The 17,760-nt window shown below is 44.1% G+C and overlaps 1 protein-coding gene across 2 annotated transcripts; it reads right to left on the reverse strand.

The window, feature by feature from the left end:
• Positions 1 to 2,970: 2,970 nt before the first annotated feature.
• LOC115136296 (ephrin type-A receptor 2-like) lies at positions 2,971 to 17,519 on the reverse strand. 2 transcript variants are annotated; one of them, XM_029671891.2, is made up of 15 exons: positions 17,325 to 17,519; positions 15,215 to 15,282; positions 13,050 to 13,689; positions 8,448 to 8,603; positions 7,736 to 8,196; positions 7,354 to 7,531; positions 7,143 to 7,245; positions 6,691 to 6,746; positions 6,448 to 6,573; positions 6,147 to 6,332; positions 5,608 to 5,879; positions 5,226 to 5,375; positions 4,604 to 4,797; positions 4,330 to 4,485; positions 2,971 to 3,929 (listed from the first exon to the last, which is right to left on the reverse strand). In XM_029671891.2, exons 1-15 carry the CDS (start codon positions 17,407 to 17,409, stop codon positions 3,809 to 3,811), a joined length of 2,952 nt encoding a protein of 983 aa, XP_029527751.1. In that variant the 5' UTR covers positions 17,410 to 17,519; the 3' UTR covers positions 2,971 to 3,808. The 2 variants fall into 2 exon arrangements, with proteins under 2 accessions (XP_029527751.1, XP_029527744.1); XM_029671884.2 differs by having other exon boundaries at positions 5,608 to 5,882.
• Between the last annotated feature and the right edge of the window lie 241 nt (positions 17,520 to 17,760).

A 17,760-nucleotide genomic window follows, 5' to 3' on the forward strand; every position in this document is an offset into this window, starting at 1 on the left:
ATTTAAGCTGTTTGACCACAATAAAAGTCCAGCAACACTTCCTATGACCTTGCTTTATGTTTAAACTCACCTGTTTTGTGTTCTAGGGACACTAGTGAGTAGACTTGACTGGACACACAATCGATTGTTTTTCCTGTACAGTACAATTTGTTTGTGCAATACAAAAAAATACAGTAAGACTTTTCTTAAACATTACATTTCAAAATTGCATCCTTGAAAAATAACAACAGTAAATTAACAAGACTCATAAAATAAGCTTATATTTTTTACCAGTAGGCTATTACGTTATTTACATTAATTTACTTAAGCTCCAACCATTTCTCAATATTCTCCACCTTATAATATTCTTGATTGATCTTATATAAAGTAGTAATTCCATTTAGTTTAGCTTTTTCCCCATGTAGTTATATATTGTTATACGTTATGAACCATGCAAAGCCGCAAAAAAATATCATATACATAGCGTTTCACCACGGACCTTTATTTTGAAGGCACCATCCGAAAACCGTTCTGCTGCTGTGACGCTAATGACAACCTACTTCCTGTAACAACAACAAAAATACTTAACTTCCGGTTACTTTCAAAGTAAAGGCATTAACTTAAAATTTTATTGACTTCCATTGCTGGTGTTTGATTTGTTTATTCTGGAAATGATCTTAGAGGAACTGGCAGACGTAACATTAAATAATAAACAAACATTGGGCTATATTAAAATCCTTTCAAACATATATCAACTTAATGAATAAATTAGGCACTGCGGAGCACCATTCCCGGGGGCCTCATTCAAGAATAGATGTTGTCCTAAGGACATTATGCCCCACCCCATTCCCCAAGTTAGAATTTAATGTGAATTAAATTAAATTAATTATTTGAATACAATCATCTGAATTAATGCAACCAGATCTGTGTGTGTGTGTGTGTGTATGTGTGTGTGTGTGTGTGTGTGTGTGTGTGTGTGTGTGTGTGTGTGTGTGTGTGTGTGTGTGTGTGTGTGTTTAAACTTTTTCAACGCCTCCCACATCCTATGGAAGACTAATTTCTTCTGGCTTTGACAGTCAGAGTCAGACAGCCACCATTGTTTTCCAATGAGGTTGTCACAGACATGGGATCCACATCCCCCGGCAACTGGCACTTGTGGGCAAAAGTGTTCCTAACCGTGCCATCCTCTGCTAGCTGGCGAGAACAAATGATGAGAAGAGGAGGAATGTAAGGGAGATCCCAAACAAACAAAAAAACAGATGTACATTTGGTAACAACAATAACTTATACACAAAAAGGTTTTGATGTACCGGAACCTCAGCTCACCTTCTCCGCATAGACTTCTATAAGGTTGTTTGACGATGTGATGATGACATCCTCTGGAGAGTATTCACTCACATCCACTGTGAACAGGTACATGTCTCCCATCGACTGGATCGTCCCCGTAGGATGAGAGTGGCCTGAAAATAACAGCCATTTACACCTCTGTTACCCCCCAGATGCACACTCACACTGCAGCTAGTTTTCATCCTCACCACAATACAACTGTAGTATTACATAAGCCCCTCTATTTCTTATCAATGTCTCCTGTAAAGTTAGTCATAACACAGGTAAAACGACACATCTTCTGAACGGACCTGCAAGTTTATTGTTATTGTTGGAACAGTGTGAGGAAGATCCTAAATTATTGTGGGAAGTTACCTTGAGTTCTCTCCATGCGGGATTTTGAAGTTGAAGTGAGGAGGTAGATGGTGGAAATGGCAAATATTCAGCAGTTTTCCACTGTATTAATCCGCCCAATGCTTTACTGTGAGGAGACTTCACTGTCCACCACAGCCCTCTCTTTTGTCCTCGCGTACCGTCTTTTATACTGTGTGTGAGATGGAGTCCTTTTTTGTTGGTGTGTGTGAGGCAGGGTGGGTGAATGTTTTGCTGCCTGGATAACCATGTGCAATATTTATCGTAGGAGAGAGAACGAGAGCTGGGGGCCAGTGGCTGTCATTTCCTACACCTCTATCTCCTCTATTCATCTATCTTCATTTACCATTTAGGTCCGTCCAGAGCGCAAAACGGCATATTCTTTTTAAGAAGTACATAACAAGAATAATAATCAATTAGCCCATACAGTTGGACATTAATAAAGGTTTGAGATAGCATATACAGTGGGGCAAAAAAGTACTTAGTCAGCCACCAATTGTGCAAGTTCTCCCACTTAAAAAGATGAGAGAGGCCTGTATGTACATGTAAATGTACAGGCCTCTCTCATCTTTTAAGTGGGAGAACTTGCACAATTGGTGGCTGACTAAATACTTTTTTGCCCCACTGTAGATTCATGCAAAAATAACCATGGTGGATGTGAAACGTTGAAATGGATAAACACACTATGTGTTAATACTAAGCATTACATTTAGAAACGTTCTGTAATTGCTGTCCAACTCAAAATGATGAGTCAATTGTTCATTGAAGAGGAATGAACGCGAAGTCCCAGATACAGGGAATGTAGCAGGGGCTCAGTAGCTCGTGATGCATATTTGATGAAGTACAGTAGAGTGGAGATGTGACATTTCAGACTACCATGGTATAGTCACCAATTGACATCGAAGCGGACTCTGCTTCGACAACCGTATTAGCTAACTGTGTCATTTGGGTTGTTAATTAGATTCATTCTGACGTTTCGTGATTTTAGTTCTGGATTATGTGTGTGCTTGTTTGACGTTTTACTGCACTGTTAGGAGCTAGTCAAACAAGCATTGCACTGCACCTGCTATAACATCTGGTAAACTGTGGACACAACCAACTTTGATTTGGAGGGTGGGTGTCAAGGAAAACTCCATTTCAATTCATCTATTTCAATCAAACATTCTTGCCTCTTTTTAATGTGATTCATGTACCAAAATGTATTTTCTGCTAGTTGATTGAATTCAGACAAGCGATTCAGTCCCAAGGCAACGCTGATGTTCTTGGACTGAAAAATACATATATACAAACATGTGCCAGATCAGTGTCTTTTTAATTAAACAAATATAATAAATACAAAATACAATAAATATTAAATAATAATGGAAGAACCACTATAAGACTAGATGGAGGCAAACTGTAAACTAGAGAAATGAATGAAAAATGAAAAAAACTATTTCAAAATGTAGGAGAAAAGTATATGAGGTGGATTGCAGTCGGAATGGAACCTATAAAATCAAACGGAAAAGATAAAGAGTATCTGATCTCTTGCCCTGAGCGGAAATATTCCGAAGACCAATAAACCTGTCATTTTGAGTAGACAGGCATTCTCATCTATCCATCTGTTATTTCAGAGCCTCAAATCTTTATAAAAAAAACTAATAAGAGTCCAGAAGTCACTGGTGGAATAAGGGAGTGCTTGAGGAGGAGGGAGCCCTGGTCCTGGAATGCCTTAGCTTGAATGTCTCTCGTTTGTCAGACTTCGAGTTCAGAGAAAAATACAAAGTGGGGCCATCCTTCCTGTTCCCGAGTCATCACGCGGCCATTTCAAAAGGCTGTGGTTTCCTATCTGCCATTATACAGTATATCCACACTTGATAATATAAAACGTTCTTGATACATGACTTTTTCTGTAACCTGTAACCACATCTCTCAGTGTCTCTTGTCATGGGGTACTTCAACGTTTTTACATGCCATTTCTGATTGGCTGGCTGGCGGGGTCCTCTTCAATCATGCCGCTGATCAGTCTAAAGCAGCGCAGTTCTGACATTAGTACAACCATGCTCAACCCAACTTGCTCCATTAAGTGTGACAATGAAATGAGATGTTCAGTGCAGTCCTATTCTGGGGAATCTCAGGCTGGGGGGGGGTCTCACACGGCAAACACTGTACTGCAAGCACTAAGTGAGCTGGTCTGGTCTTTAAGTCCAAGGATGCTGTAGGCGATTCTCTTCATGTGACCTGGTAACCTCACGCCAATGTTCCTGATGTCGCTGCGAGAGAAAGCAGATAGAGAGAGGAGCTGTTAAGGGAAAGTATACAATATGATTGCCTTTGCGACTTCCGACCTGAACATGACACAGCAAAATATGGAAAGTCATATATTCCGTTGGAGCCGAGTACAATGATGCTTTTGAGGGTGGGGCAGTGAGGAATGGTATGGGGGTAATGAGATGGGCGGGGTGCGGGGGGCTGGGCGGGTGCAGCATTCAGTGAATGAGAGTGTCGCATTCCATTACTGATCGTGTGGCATACCGGACAACAAATGCTTAACAAAGATCTGAATACTTTTACTGTATGTTCAAATGTGGCAGGGTGCCAACTAAGCCCTGCAATGTGGTGAGGATGATACATCTGTGCCATGTGGTCACTGAACATGTGTGTAGTACTTACTCATGCTTCATGGCCAGCACCTGCTCCATGGTTGTGATTCCAGCGCAGGCAAAGCTCTCAGTGTACTGGCTCATCTTGATGGACTCCAGCCATTCCGGCACAGACCTGAAGGGGGAGCCGTCACAGCCACTGGTGCTGGGGAGGCGGATGGACACACTGTGGGGTAAGAACAGGGAAATATATTGGTAAGTAAGTGTTACATTTACAGTATGTGATTTGAACAAGATAAACTGTCAAGTCCAGGGGAGATCAGCTTCATTCATTGGCATCTTACCGGGGATCAAAGTCTGCGATGGTTTTCAGAGACTCTGGGCTCCGGAGCAGTTTGTCCAGGATGTTAACGATGTCAGGGAACCGGGGTCGTTTTGAGCGGTCCTGGAGCCAACACTGCAGCATTAGCTGGTAAACGGTGGATGGACAGTCCATGGGCGCAGGCAGCCGGAAGGCCTCGTTAATTGCCTTCATCACCTGAGGAGAGGAGGAAGCGGGGTTTAGACTGTGTTCTCACAGAGCTTGTGTTTATTGCCCACTGTTGTCTTAGACCACGCCTAGGCCAACAGACTCTAAGAACATGTTTTGTGTTAATGTGTGGACACTTTTTTTTTTTTAATAAAGGAGAGCCGCACACTCTAGGAGCTCAGATGCAAAAAATGTTTAAGTCCAACATTTCGACAGACAAGCTGTCTTCATCAGGGTATAATGTGAGGACACTAAAAGTTTTATGTGAAGAGGGACTGTGGGAACTATTTTGGCTTGGTGGCCTTGAGTGGGTTGTTTTAAACACTATGCACCCAGAATAAATACCCAGAGGTGATGCATCAGAGGCCTTGTGTTTAACCAAACCTACAGAACCCTGTCATTTCCCTGAGACGTGACAGATTAAGCGTAGGACCTACCTCATGGTTACTCATGTCCCAGTAGGGTCGCTCTCCGAAGGCCATGACTTCCCACATGACGATGCCGAAGCTCCATACGTCGCTGGCCGAGGTGAACTTCCTGTAGGCGATGGCCTCAGGGGCGGTCCAGCGGATGGGGATCTTCCCTCCCTGAAGGAACAGCAACAAAAACACATCATAAGAATGAGACTGAAAGGAATGTTTTCACCAGCTATTACTAACGTAAAGGTTTCAGGAGGCTCACTGATGGCATTATTCATCCGTTGTTCCCAATAATATGTAAAGACATAACTAGGCTACAAATTGCAAAGCACATGGTAGATTGTGATACCCCCACTCTGTTCCCATACATGAGCATCGGTACTATGGAGAGTTGACTCACGCTGGTGGTGTAGGTGCCCTCGGGATCGTCTTCCAGCACGCGGGACAGGCCGAAGTCAGACACTTTGCACTCCAGGTTGCTGTTGACCAGAACGTTGCGGGCAGCCAGGTCTCGGTGCACGTAGCTCATGTCAGAGAGGTACTTCATGCCCGCCGCGATGCCACGCAGCATGCCCACCAGCTGGTACGAGGAAATCTCCCCATCGTGGTCCTTTAGATAGTTGTCAAGTGCCCCATTCTCCATGTATTCCGTCACAATCATGGCATGCTTGACTGCTTGAATAAATAAATAGAAAAGGGGCAAATTTGAGTTCTTCATGTCAACGAATGAGGCACATGGATAGGCGAGATAAGGACAATAACTCACAAATGACTATTCAGTGAATCAGTAGAGGATCAATCAGTAGTCAATCAGTGGCCATGTCCTAAATGATACCCTAGTCCCTTTAGTTCCCATAGGGGTCTAGTCAAAAGTAGTGCACTATATAGGGCATAGGGTGCCATTTGAGACACCACCAGTGTCTGAGAGCAGGGACTCACACTTGGTGACGACTCCCTCCAGGCGAATTATGTTCTGGTGGGAGAACTGGCCCATGATGCTGGCTTCACTTAGGAAGTCCTGTCTCTGCTTCTCTGTGTAGCCTGGCTTCAACGTCTTGATGGCCACCGCCACCTCTCCTCTCCCTGGAGCCTTCATCAGACCGCGGTACACCTCACCGAACTCACCTGAGAAACGGAAACACACACAGAGATGAACACTAATACAGCAATCTTCATCTTGAGGTTTAGGGGATCGGCGAGATCTGTTCAAAATGTTACTGTAAACTGTTTGGACATTTACCGGCTCCAATGACTTTTTGCTTCGTGACAAGACTGGGATTAATCTCGCTGGCAAACTTCAGGATAGCCGTGTTGGGGTCCTCGTACGTGTGTGGGTCAACGTAGGTCTTCAGGGGCTTCAGTTGATCTTGAGGAAGTGCGAAAGACAATTAGTGAAGGCGGTGGAGATTGGAGATAATCTCTTCGGGTAGGACACGTCTCTAATCTAATCTAGGTACATATTCACGGGTGCTGTGGTTCTTACCTGAACTGGAGAAGTAGGGGTCCTCTGATCGCTGTCGGTGACGGAAGTTCAGTCTCCTGTTAGGAAGCACAGTAACTATTAGGACTGGTCAGACAATAGGCAATGCTAAGACATTCATATCAAGGCATCCCTAACTAAATAGCCTAGAGACCCATCAACATGCTTCCTGTGGTGACTAGACAAGTTTAGCTAGAGCCACGACGTGGCTTTTCATTTCGTCAATCTCCTCTCAAGTTTGAACATTGTCGATCCATTTTATCATAGGCAGGCTGCCGGAGCGAAAAGGGCAAGTTCGTCTTCAGCCACAGACTCAGTCAGCTACGGTTACAGTTTTCAACAGCATCTTACAGATGGCATGGCATTACATTCTCAATCAGCTCTGGCCCTTGAACCACCCATAATCATATACTATCTTAGGACAGAGGGATATGATAGCAGTAGTGTGTTCTAACCGTTTGTGTAGTAGTAGAACGACTACAACAACCAGCAGCATGATTCCTCCTCCTACTACAGCTCCCATGACCACCGTGGAGTTGCTCTGGATCTGAGACTCCGCTGAAAACCCCCAGAGAACACAGTTAGACCACAACACACTCGAGTGGCAAAGAAATCTTATTTGGACGTTGGAGAAAAAGAACAGTCTCCAGTTTCTTGGGCACTTACCCATGGGCAGGGTCTTGAACTCGTGCTCCATGCTGTAGCTCCCTGGTTTCCCCTCTGGGCTGAGAGCCTGGACTCTGAACATGTAGGCCGTGCCAGGGGAGAGGTCACTGATCTGCACCGAACTCTTCTCAAGAACCAGGACTGTGTATGTGGTGACATCACGCTCACTGTCGTCCTCCTGCGCGGGACAGAGAGAGAGAGAGGAGGAGGACTGAGAGGGGATTCACTATAGAGCTACACTAGTACTATTAGTCGTGCTGTGTGTCAGTTTCATGTGGGACTGATATGGAGAGAGAGAGAGAGAGAGAGAGAGAGAGAGAGAGAGAGAGAGAGAGAGAGAGAGAGAGAGAGAGAGAGAGACGCGTGCCGTTGTATGTCTTACCTTCCTGCGGTACATGAGTTCATAGCGGTGGTTGACGTGGGATGGTGCTCGGCGGGACAGAGCCCAGGACAGAGACAGACTGGTGGTGCTCCGCTCGTCCAGACGGATGGACGTCACCTTGGGGGGATCAGTGAAGTGCAGAGCGGTGGTGATGGTGCTGCTGGGTCTCTGGCTGCTGTACTGAGACACTCCGCTGCGGGCCTCTACAGTGAACGTGTAGTTGAGATGGGGCTCCAGCTCGCTGACTGTCACCACGGTGTCCTGGAGGTCCGTGGGGTCGGGCTGAAAGCGGACCTTGTCCCCACAGGGCACACACAGGGCCCCGGCGCAGCGCTCGCACACCACGCTGTAGCAAATGTCCCGGCGGCCTCCTGTCACCAGCGGCGGGCTCCAGGACAGCTGCAGCCTGCCGTCCGCTGACAGAGTGGTGGAGGCCAGGTCACGAGGGGCGCTGGGCGGGGCTAAAGGAGGAGGAGGAGGCAAAGAGTAGACAGAGTTATTACGAGACATTCCGACATGCTAATACACCCGATGAACAATCCTCAGATTCCTCTATCACCACGACGATGATATAAAGACAATGTATTGTATGAGGGTATGAGGTAAAACATGGGTCGGCCACAGAATAACTGTAGGAAAAGCCGTAGAAGTGGCTAAAACCTTTGTTGGTGGTACGCCCTGCTGTAGGCGACTATCTGGCCATGGTTCTTACCAGAGCAGGCTGACGTGAGAGGGTCTGATGGGGAGCGGTAGAATCCCTCCATACATGGACACAGGGAGGCGCCGGCTGTAGATGGCTCAGTATTCTTCGGACAAACCTCACAGGATTCACTGAACAAGGACGCTTTAAAGGAGCCTGGCGTACACGCTGAAAGAGAAAGGAGGGTCACTATTAGTCCTAGTACAATATGTATAGACACAATGGGGCGAGAGTGATTCAGTTACAACACAACAACACGGTATCTCTGTCAGTGCCCTGGGGCTTGGAAGGAAACTCAGGCTGCGGTTCAACTGTAACCAGACCTTTGTATTTAAACCGAATGGAATAGGATTTTCCTGACGATTTGCTTCCACTTGTCCTTTCCATCCTCAAGTTCCATCCTCAAGTCACACTTGTCAACTGGATGCCAAGGAAACACTAAGCACAGCAGATAATCACTCTGTCCTTCCCGTCACTTTTGAACTATAAAATAAAATTGCATTTGTCACATGCGCCGAACACAACGGGTGTTCGACCTTACAGTGAAATGCTTACTTTTACAAGCCCTTAACCAACAATGCTTTAAGAAGTTAAGATTCTTTTTTTTTTAAATAAGTGTTTAATAAAAAGATAGATAAGTAAAAAAATAAAAAATAAATAAAAGTAACAAATAATGAAACAGCAGCAGTAAAATAACAAGCGAGGCGATATACAGGGGGTACCAGTACAGAGTCAATGTGGAGGCTATATACAGGGGGTACCTGAACAGAGTCAATGTGCAGGGGGGGAACTGGTTAGTCAAGGTAAATGAGGTAATATGTACATGTAGGTAGAATTAAAGTGACTAGGCATAGATTATAAACAGAGAGTAGCAGCAACGTAAAATAAGGGTCTGGTTAGCCATTTGGTTAGCACTGTGAATGTAGACGTGGTTATTGTTTGAGGAGCCCTAGCAACATAGTTACTGCTGGCAATTTTTAATTGACCTGTAGAATATAGAGAAAAAATGTACCTTCCATTCCAGAACTTGTGGGGGTTAATGTGTGCGTGTGTGTTTGTATTGGACAGAAACCAGAATGCAAGAAATGCAATGCAACGTTTCGCTTCCTTCCTTCCTCTTTTCCTCTGATGGCAAATGATAACATGCCAGGATGGAGCAGGGGGAGAGGAAGTCTGGAGGAAGAACTGCTAGAGGGGAGATGTTGTTGAACGACTGTGTTGTTGGAGCCTAAACGCAAATGTTCTTTTTGTGGGATCGACTGTTTACTTTAAGAACGCGTAAGAATGGTTCCTTTGAGCTATCTCCTCTCTCTCCCTTTATTCTCATGTCTCCCCAGGGGATCAGTCTTTCATCTGGTCTCTATAGGGAAGAGGGTGACCTGTGATGGACAAGAGGGATCCGCCGGTGACTTAATCACTATGGCCGAAGGACCTTTGCGTTACAACCAGCCCCACAATAAAAGAATGGGGACGAGATTTTGAGTTTGAGTAGGGGGGGGGGTTGAGATGAATAGATGGATGTATGGGGGATGGGTTAAAGTCTAAAGTACCAACAGGAGTTCTCTCTGGGGAGTCACCCGGGGAGTGTGGGGGTGTATAGGGCCCCTCGCGCATAAGAAAAGGAGGCCAGCCTATTTCATCTGAAAAAGGAGCAGCAGGACTCCTGTCACGTATCAACGCACCCCCACCCCTATTCATCTATTGTGACTGGGTTTGGATTGAGTGGTGCCATAAATAAATTGTGTTGAATCATCAGAGCCCTTAAAACGGTGGCGTGCGCGTTGCGTATATCAGTGGCACGAGAGCAATCTTTCCAGAATGTTCAAGTTGCAGTGGGTTAAACTTCAGATATGTGAAAGATATGTGTTATTATGCATGTGTTAACGCGGTTATTTGTTATTGACGCATTGTGTTAAGTGTCATTTAAAAAATATATATATATTCTTGCAAACTTAAGGACATTCAAATATCTGACTCACTAACAGTGGGGACCTTGGACTGAAATAACGCCTCACATTGTCCCGGTTGATCTCTTCATGTGCGGCTGTGCCCTTGATGAATGAGCGGTGGTGGCAGTGGCTTCTATTAATTGAATATGTGTTTTGCTCTTTGTGCCGGGCCATTGTTCTAACGAGTGGGAACGAGGATTAAAGAGCCCGTGGCGTGTGTTAACGACCGGATGAGTGGAGTGAAGCAGGGCATGTCATCCTTCTAAAAGCTGTCCTGTTGCTCCACACTAATCCTCTTGACTAAATTACACTCCACACCTAACTAAGCACCCGGCGGTCCCACACATCTAACTAACCCAGCTCTCATGAGACCACCAACTATCCACCAACCACTAACTCCCCTCCCTCGCGACTTCACACAGAGTCATGGACAACCTGCTTATTTTGAGTCAGCCCGGTCCAACATTCCCCTTTAATTCCTCGTTCCCAGCGGATTCTCTCCCAGCGGATTCTCTCCGGAGGGCCTTTGGTGAAATCCCATAAATACATTGTCATGGACAGGAACGTGTTTCTGCTTGACTACACAGAGAATTAGGATATGACTCGGTGTTATAAATCAGTGTAATAATTAACTGGACAAGTTTGTCACGTCCACTTTATTTGGCAATTTTCTGGACTTCCCGGTTGTTTCGATTTTTTTGAAAGATTGGCCTAGGTCTCGATAGGTATTATGACAACTGAGTGCCCCCCCCAATTCCCTAATACATTTTTTTTTGACGTATTGGCTTCAGGCTTTGAGGTGTTATGACAACCGCTGTACAATAACCTTTCTCTTTAGTTTTTTACAAAGGTGACAAAAACGTGTTTCCTGTATCCTGATCACAAGGTTGTCCAGCAGGGTTTGGAATCTGACTTTTTCCTGGTATTAAAACATACCCCTTTCCTCTCCAGGACTCCCTGACAATTTCCGCTTCAGGTGGGGAATTCTGGACCTGGAACATTCCTGAGCTTGGCCTTCCCCCTTTCGCCTGGAACTACCAGCCCCTTTGAAGAACTCTTCCTCAGGCTTAGAGCTATGGTGGACTACTTTCTCAATGTTTAGATAAATGGAAGTGTTTCTTCTCTGTCGTAAGGTAACAACATGTCAAACTATGAGCTAAATTGGTTACCTGGCCTATATACATCTCTACTCTGGACCTCAAAGCCAGTTCCACTGCATTTTTTTCATTGTTCCCCTCTAATCAGGGACTGATTTAGACCCGGGACACCAGGTGTGTGCAATGAATTATCAGGTACAGAAAACCAGCAGACTCCGGACCTCGTAAGGTAAGAGATGAATACCTCTGGTCTATAAACTACTGTAATAGGGAGTAAAAGAGATACAATCTAACTAGTTCTGTCACACAAGGTGACTAGAATCTTTGACTGTTGAACAAGGGAGCCTCTTGTCTGTCAGAAACCACAGACTGACTCAGTATCCCCTTCCTGACTGAGATGGGCGTGACGGCACAGTCCCTGTAATCTGTGGTTCACCGCAGCCATGGCTACAGGCGCACACAAATAGCTGTGTGGAGAAGACACATCACTCAGGTACTCTTCAGTCGGCACATCGAGCCACACTGCTCTCCTCAGTCAATCAGTACAGGAGGTGACGTGAGGGTGAAAGAATTCCTTTCAGAAATCCCCACAGTTCACTGAGCATACAATCATGTAATGTTCCTCCCTCGCTGTCTCTCCTTCCCCGTCTCCCTTCCCTCCCATGTTTCCTCCTGATAGCTTAACACACCACACCCTGGAATACCAAAGACATGGCAACTTCCATACAAACAATGTGAGCAAACATCCCATTTCAATTTCATTACCGTAGTGTGTTCTTTCTAGGAGTACTCAGTGTCCTTCTCAAATAGAACATTTAAAATACAAATGTCTCTCATTCTACCAGTCTCCTCGCCTAAAAACCCCCAGATTGGACGGTTTATAAGCATTGGCACGTTCTTAAACAGCAACATTCTTATTTAAACTTAACACTCTTAAGCCTCAAGCCTCTATAGTCCGATTTCTCTTGTCCAGTTTTCATTGTCTATCAAACAGTATCCTCCTCACCCACCTCATTCCTAAGTATGAGAGACAAACACAGTGGAAAGAATGTTGGCCAACAGCAACAGGTACGATTACCAGGAGACCTCTTAACCGCAGTCAAAACGTTCAAACACTTCCTCTATGCTTATTCATCTCTGACATATTCTCCCAGACAGTCCCTCTCTCTGTACCTCTCCCATAATATGTTTGGAAATAGTGCTACAATACTAAAACTCTGTTATTGGTGTTATAGAGCAACTTAATCAAAACAAAACAAAACAAACAAAAACTTGTCCAAACACCTTCCCCTGTTTTCTCTAAATTCATTCCTCTGAATCCAGAAAAATGCACCGTTTTTATTTCTGAGGTGTTTGAAATCACTGAAGAAACTACAATTAACATTCCCATGCAGTCATTTCTCAAACCCAGTCAGGGTGGTGGTTAGGCCCTGTGCTTCTATAAATACAGCTACTGTTTAAAACTAACGCCCAATACAACAGAGCCCGTTTTAGGCCAACACTACAACAGGCAGAGGGTCGGGGTGTGTAGAGAGATGCAATATGTGAAGCCTGGCTGTAAGTCTTACCTTGGCAGGAGTCTCCAACAGCTTCGTAGCCTGCGCGACATTGGCACTGTCCCACGGGCACCACCCACTCTCCCTCAGCTGTGCAGTAGATGCGTGGGGTGGCCTGGCTCACTGCGTTCTCAACACATGTTCCCTCCACCTCCCTCAGGGCGTCCGCCACAGTCTCTGGGAAGGCGGCCAGGCTCTGCACGGTGGACGGGCACGTCTTGTAGTACACCCTGACAGAGAGCAGTGCCACGCACGCTCCCATGTCCTGGAAGGCCAGGTAGAAGCCCTTCCTGGATAGAGGGGCCACTGCCCGTGTCTCCACGTTGACCTTTAGCGCCCCGCGGCCTCGCGTGATTTCGTCCGGCGCGATGGTGGCCACTTTGCGGAACTGGCCCTTGCGGAAGATGGTGCCCACGTCGGCATCGGCCTCGGACATGTGCAGGTTGAAGGTCTCTTTGCAGGCGAGCGAGGCGCCGTCGAAGGTGTTGCAGTCCCGCATGACAAAGCGCAGCTCCACAGAGACGCGGGTGGTCCCCGGGCGCCGCTGGATGAAGGTGGTTCGGAGCCAGTTGTCCTGCTCCCCCGCGTCGATGTTACACACACTGTAGGTGTACAGGAGGGAGCCGTTCACCACTGTCTGAACTATCTCCCACTGAAACAGAGAGAGAACAGGGGTTGAGTTTAACACAATGTACAGGACAAGGGTCACTGTTGCAAAAGCAGCAAACAGAAGTGAGGGAACGAGAGAGAGGGTTTAAGAGAATGCGAAAAACGTCAAGGGGGTTCTGTTCTCGTCAAGGATCAGTTTGCTGTTTTATTCATGAAACAACTGTTTGCCTGCTGAGAAGCCTATAAAATGCTCAAGCTTAATTTCCTGCTACTTTTTTCCACATGCCAGGGAAGGATTTGATCTGGACTTGTGCCGTGCTAAACGACGTGTGTGGCTTCCACAAACAGATGTGAGTGGCTGTGTGAGACAGACATAACACTAAAACCAAAACTCTTGTGGAATACCAAGCATTAAGGCAGTTAAACTGTTTTTTTTTTTATAGGCTCATGGAAAAGACATGGCAGCGATATTGGCTACAATTAAGTCCGTTTTAAGAGAGAGAAAATAAGGAAATGCTTGCCTGGTAGCAGTATTTAAAGGCATCCATTAATTAAGCACAGAGCTTTAAAAGAATAGCCATCCTGAATTATTTTAACACCTCAGTTGGCTGCCACAAAGGCATACTTCATTGGACCATGCACAGTGAGCGCTTTATTCCAAGTCTGTTTCGTGGACTTGGGACAACAGTAAGAGAAACTTAGTGTGTGCGAAGGAAGAGACGATAGATATAGATCAAAGACAAGGACAATGTGCATTCTTAACACTTCCACTCCAAAGTCAAATTGAAATGTGCTTCAAAAGTTTGAGGAGGTTTGGTGAGAATGGGTGAAACATCATAAAACAGGGGGGGGGGGGGGGGGATCCAATAGAATGCATTGGACGATCTGTAAACCTCATGGTCACAAAAGAAAAGCAGTCAGCACACTGCCACTGACCACGTCCTGTTGCTTTTTTTAGACAGTCAACCACACAACTATAGATAGAGGGATGCCTTTCTCCCACACAACCCATCTGCCTTCCTTTCTTATTCCCCTAGTCTTATGTTCCACAGTGACTGACGGGAGCCTCCCACATTCACATCACCGCTTTATATCAAATAAAAGAACGTTTTTTTTTTGTGGAGTACTGTAGGAATTATAACTTGTTGGCTCTATGCAAGAAAAGTGACTTCTGTCCTGTGAATTCAGATGCGGCTCTTACCCTGGAATTTATATGACATTCATGGTTGTATTATTAAAGGGTTGCTTTAAAACCAGTAGTGGCTGACTTTGCGAGCTGCCACTCATTCCATCTTTCCCAGAAAACTATTCTGAAGGAATGAGAGTGGAGAAAATAGCTGGCATTCTACTCCTCTGGAGAGCAGAACTTATGACCCTTTTAAAACATGCTACTTAAACATGTGGCTTGGAATCAACATTGTGTGACATCTATCCTATGTTAACCACCATTGGGTACTAGTAAGGGGAAATACACCTTACGATCAATGTCATTTTTTGAGTCCTAATCGACCATCTGGTTAGACTACGGAAATCCTTATAATTCCTCACTTCAAGATATAACTACTCACCCCTTCTTCATGTGGCCAGGGCAACCAGCCCAACTCTCCCCCAGAAGCTTTCATATCCAGCAGCACCTCTACAGAAAGACAAATAGAGAGCCCTATTAGAAAACATTCTGAATTCATATGAGGACATATGGTGTTCATAAGCAATTGAACATGTGCAGTTAGCAATGTAATTAGCAATGGACAAGTAACACTACTCTTCAACTGGTTTATCAAAGTTACTTTGATTCTCTGAGCCAACAATTATTACAGTAGAAATACCCAGAACTAGATTAACCGAATAGGCCCAATATCATGCCACCCACTGCATTGAAAAGGACATGCCCTGGCATGACAAACCTGATTAAATAAACCGGCAACTATTAATTACTATATGTTTGGATGAAGAAAGCTGAGAAAAGCGTGGGAAGTTAAAAAGCATGATAAAGGGAGTGAAAATAGTTGGGAGCATCCCTAAGAACCAACGGAAGTCTGACACAGCCTACACTCCTATCCCCTATTTCGTCAGTACAAGACCCTGTCCACTCCAATATTGAAACTAAAAGCTTCTTATAAGTTATAACCATGTGGAGTAATATTCCTTCCTTGAAACCTGATCAAATAGCAATATTACCTAGTTTTATAAATGAAGAATACTGAGAATGATCATTACTGCATGTTTGAAGTAGCCAAGTTAGTTTACACAGTAAATTAGCCAGTGTTGATTTTTTAATGTTACATTTCTAGTGTTGATTCAATAGTTATATTCACTCTGTAAGAGTGAAATTAACACTCAGTGGTCTAAAGATAACCCTGGTGTCGGTGTTAATAACCAGAGTTATTGTATTACACTGTGAAGAGTAAAACAGTCCCATCAAAACCACACACATCAGTGTCATTTCCCAGCATGCTCTACTGCGAGTAGATTTTTTAGGATTGTTTTTAATGTCTGTGTTTTTGCATGTACATTGATTGACTTATTAATGTTATGCAACACAAAGGCAAATATATCAGTTAGTTTGATTTATTTCACTCGTTACTGATATGGTTGTTCCAGTTTAAATGGTTTAGGTAGTCTCCTTTATCAATTTCCATTATCCTGACAGTCATTCTGAATGCAGGTGAATAAAAATGACAACTTTTGAATATCCTAATTATGTCTGGATTCCAAGAGGAATTACACATCACTTTGCAAGCCAGCATAATGTGACTTGCAGGCTGATATGGCCTGTAAACCAGGAGTTTCCTAACACCACTGAGTTAGGACAAAACTAGGCCATTAAAGTAAGGTGTATGTATGATATACGTCAAGTATATTGTCAGAGTTTAATTTTAATGATAGCATACACCTAGGAAATAATTTGTTGAAAACCATAGGCCTTTTAAAAGAACAACCATGCCCGTGTCACTAACAAATACAGTCATGGGTGGTAACTCTACAAATGTGTCTTTACTCCATTTCATTATATTGCACTCCAGAGTAGAGTGAAATACTAATTAGTTCACTCCAGTGTATTGTAAAATCCTTAATATTTCATTCCAGTGCATTGTGAATTTCATGCAGCCAGTCTTAATGTTCTACTCTGTATAGGGTTACAGAAACACTGTCTAAATGTAAACATTTTAACACTTTTGAAAGTGTGAACATCACTTTGTTGAAAGTGAATGCATATACACACTGCAAAAGTGTTCAAATCAACACTAACAGCGAGTTACTTTCACACTTCTGATTTGGCTGTGTACAATTTACTGGCTTTCTTTAACTCAACAAAGGCTAATTCTTAGACCATTTCTAGACAATTTACAACCATCTTCATCATTTCACCATGTTCAACAAACAGTACATTAAATATTTTTCAATAGCCTATGGAATTGTTAGAGGGGTCTTTCCCCACATATTGACAAGTTATCATAGGAATAATAACGTACTGAAATTGAAATAAAAAATATTGGGAGGAGAAAAGCTTAAAGTTAACATTGTATTAGCACTGTAATATACAAAACATATACAATAATATTACAAGAGTGCCATGTCACAGCCCAATCCCCCAACTCATCAAACCTCACAATCATGTGGTGCCACAAAGCAAAGCTCTTTACATACACATTTTAAGACGAAAAATGTTGCACTTACGTTCTTTCGATTGAAGAGTAATAAACACGTGGTTAATAAATACATACAAAAACAAACAACAACAACGAATACGACGGAAATCCATTTCTTTAACTTTGACGGGAATTACTCTGTGTGCGGATCTCGTAATATCGCCGAACTTCTGTGAGCGCTACCGTCTACTGCCCTTGTTACAGCCGAACGTCCCATTGAGAAACAGGTGGGGTCATGAGCTCCGCCTTTGGGAATGTGGACCCAATCCATATATGGTATGCCGAAGGGTGGGGTCATCTCATTAGACTCTGAACTACCTGTGTATAGCGGATGTGTATTCAGTGAAATGACTGTACCCCGAGCATTTCGCTTTTTTATTAAATGAATAATATTGTGCTGTCTATTTGTACATTTCCTTCAAGAATACACCGCACATGCATACACACACACACAGACTATTCTG

Source organism: Oncorhynchus nerka, linkage group LG2, assembly GCF_034236695.1.
Source record: "Oncorhynchus nerka isolate Pitt River linkage group LG2, Oner_Uvic_2.0, whole genome shotgun sequence".
Lineage (NCBI taxonomy): Eukaryota > Metazoa > Chordata > Actinopteri > Salmoniformes > Salmonidae > Oncorhynchus > Oncorhynchus nerka.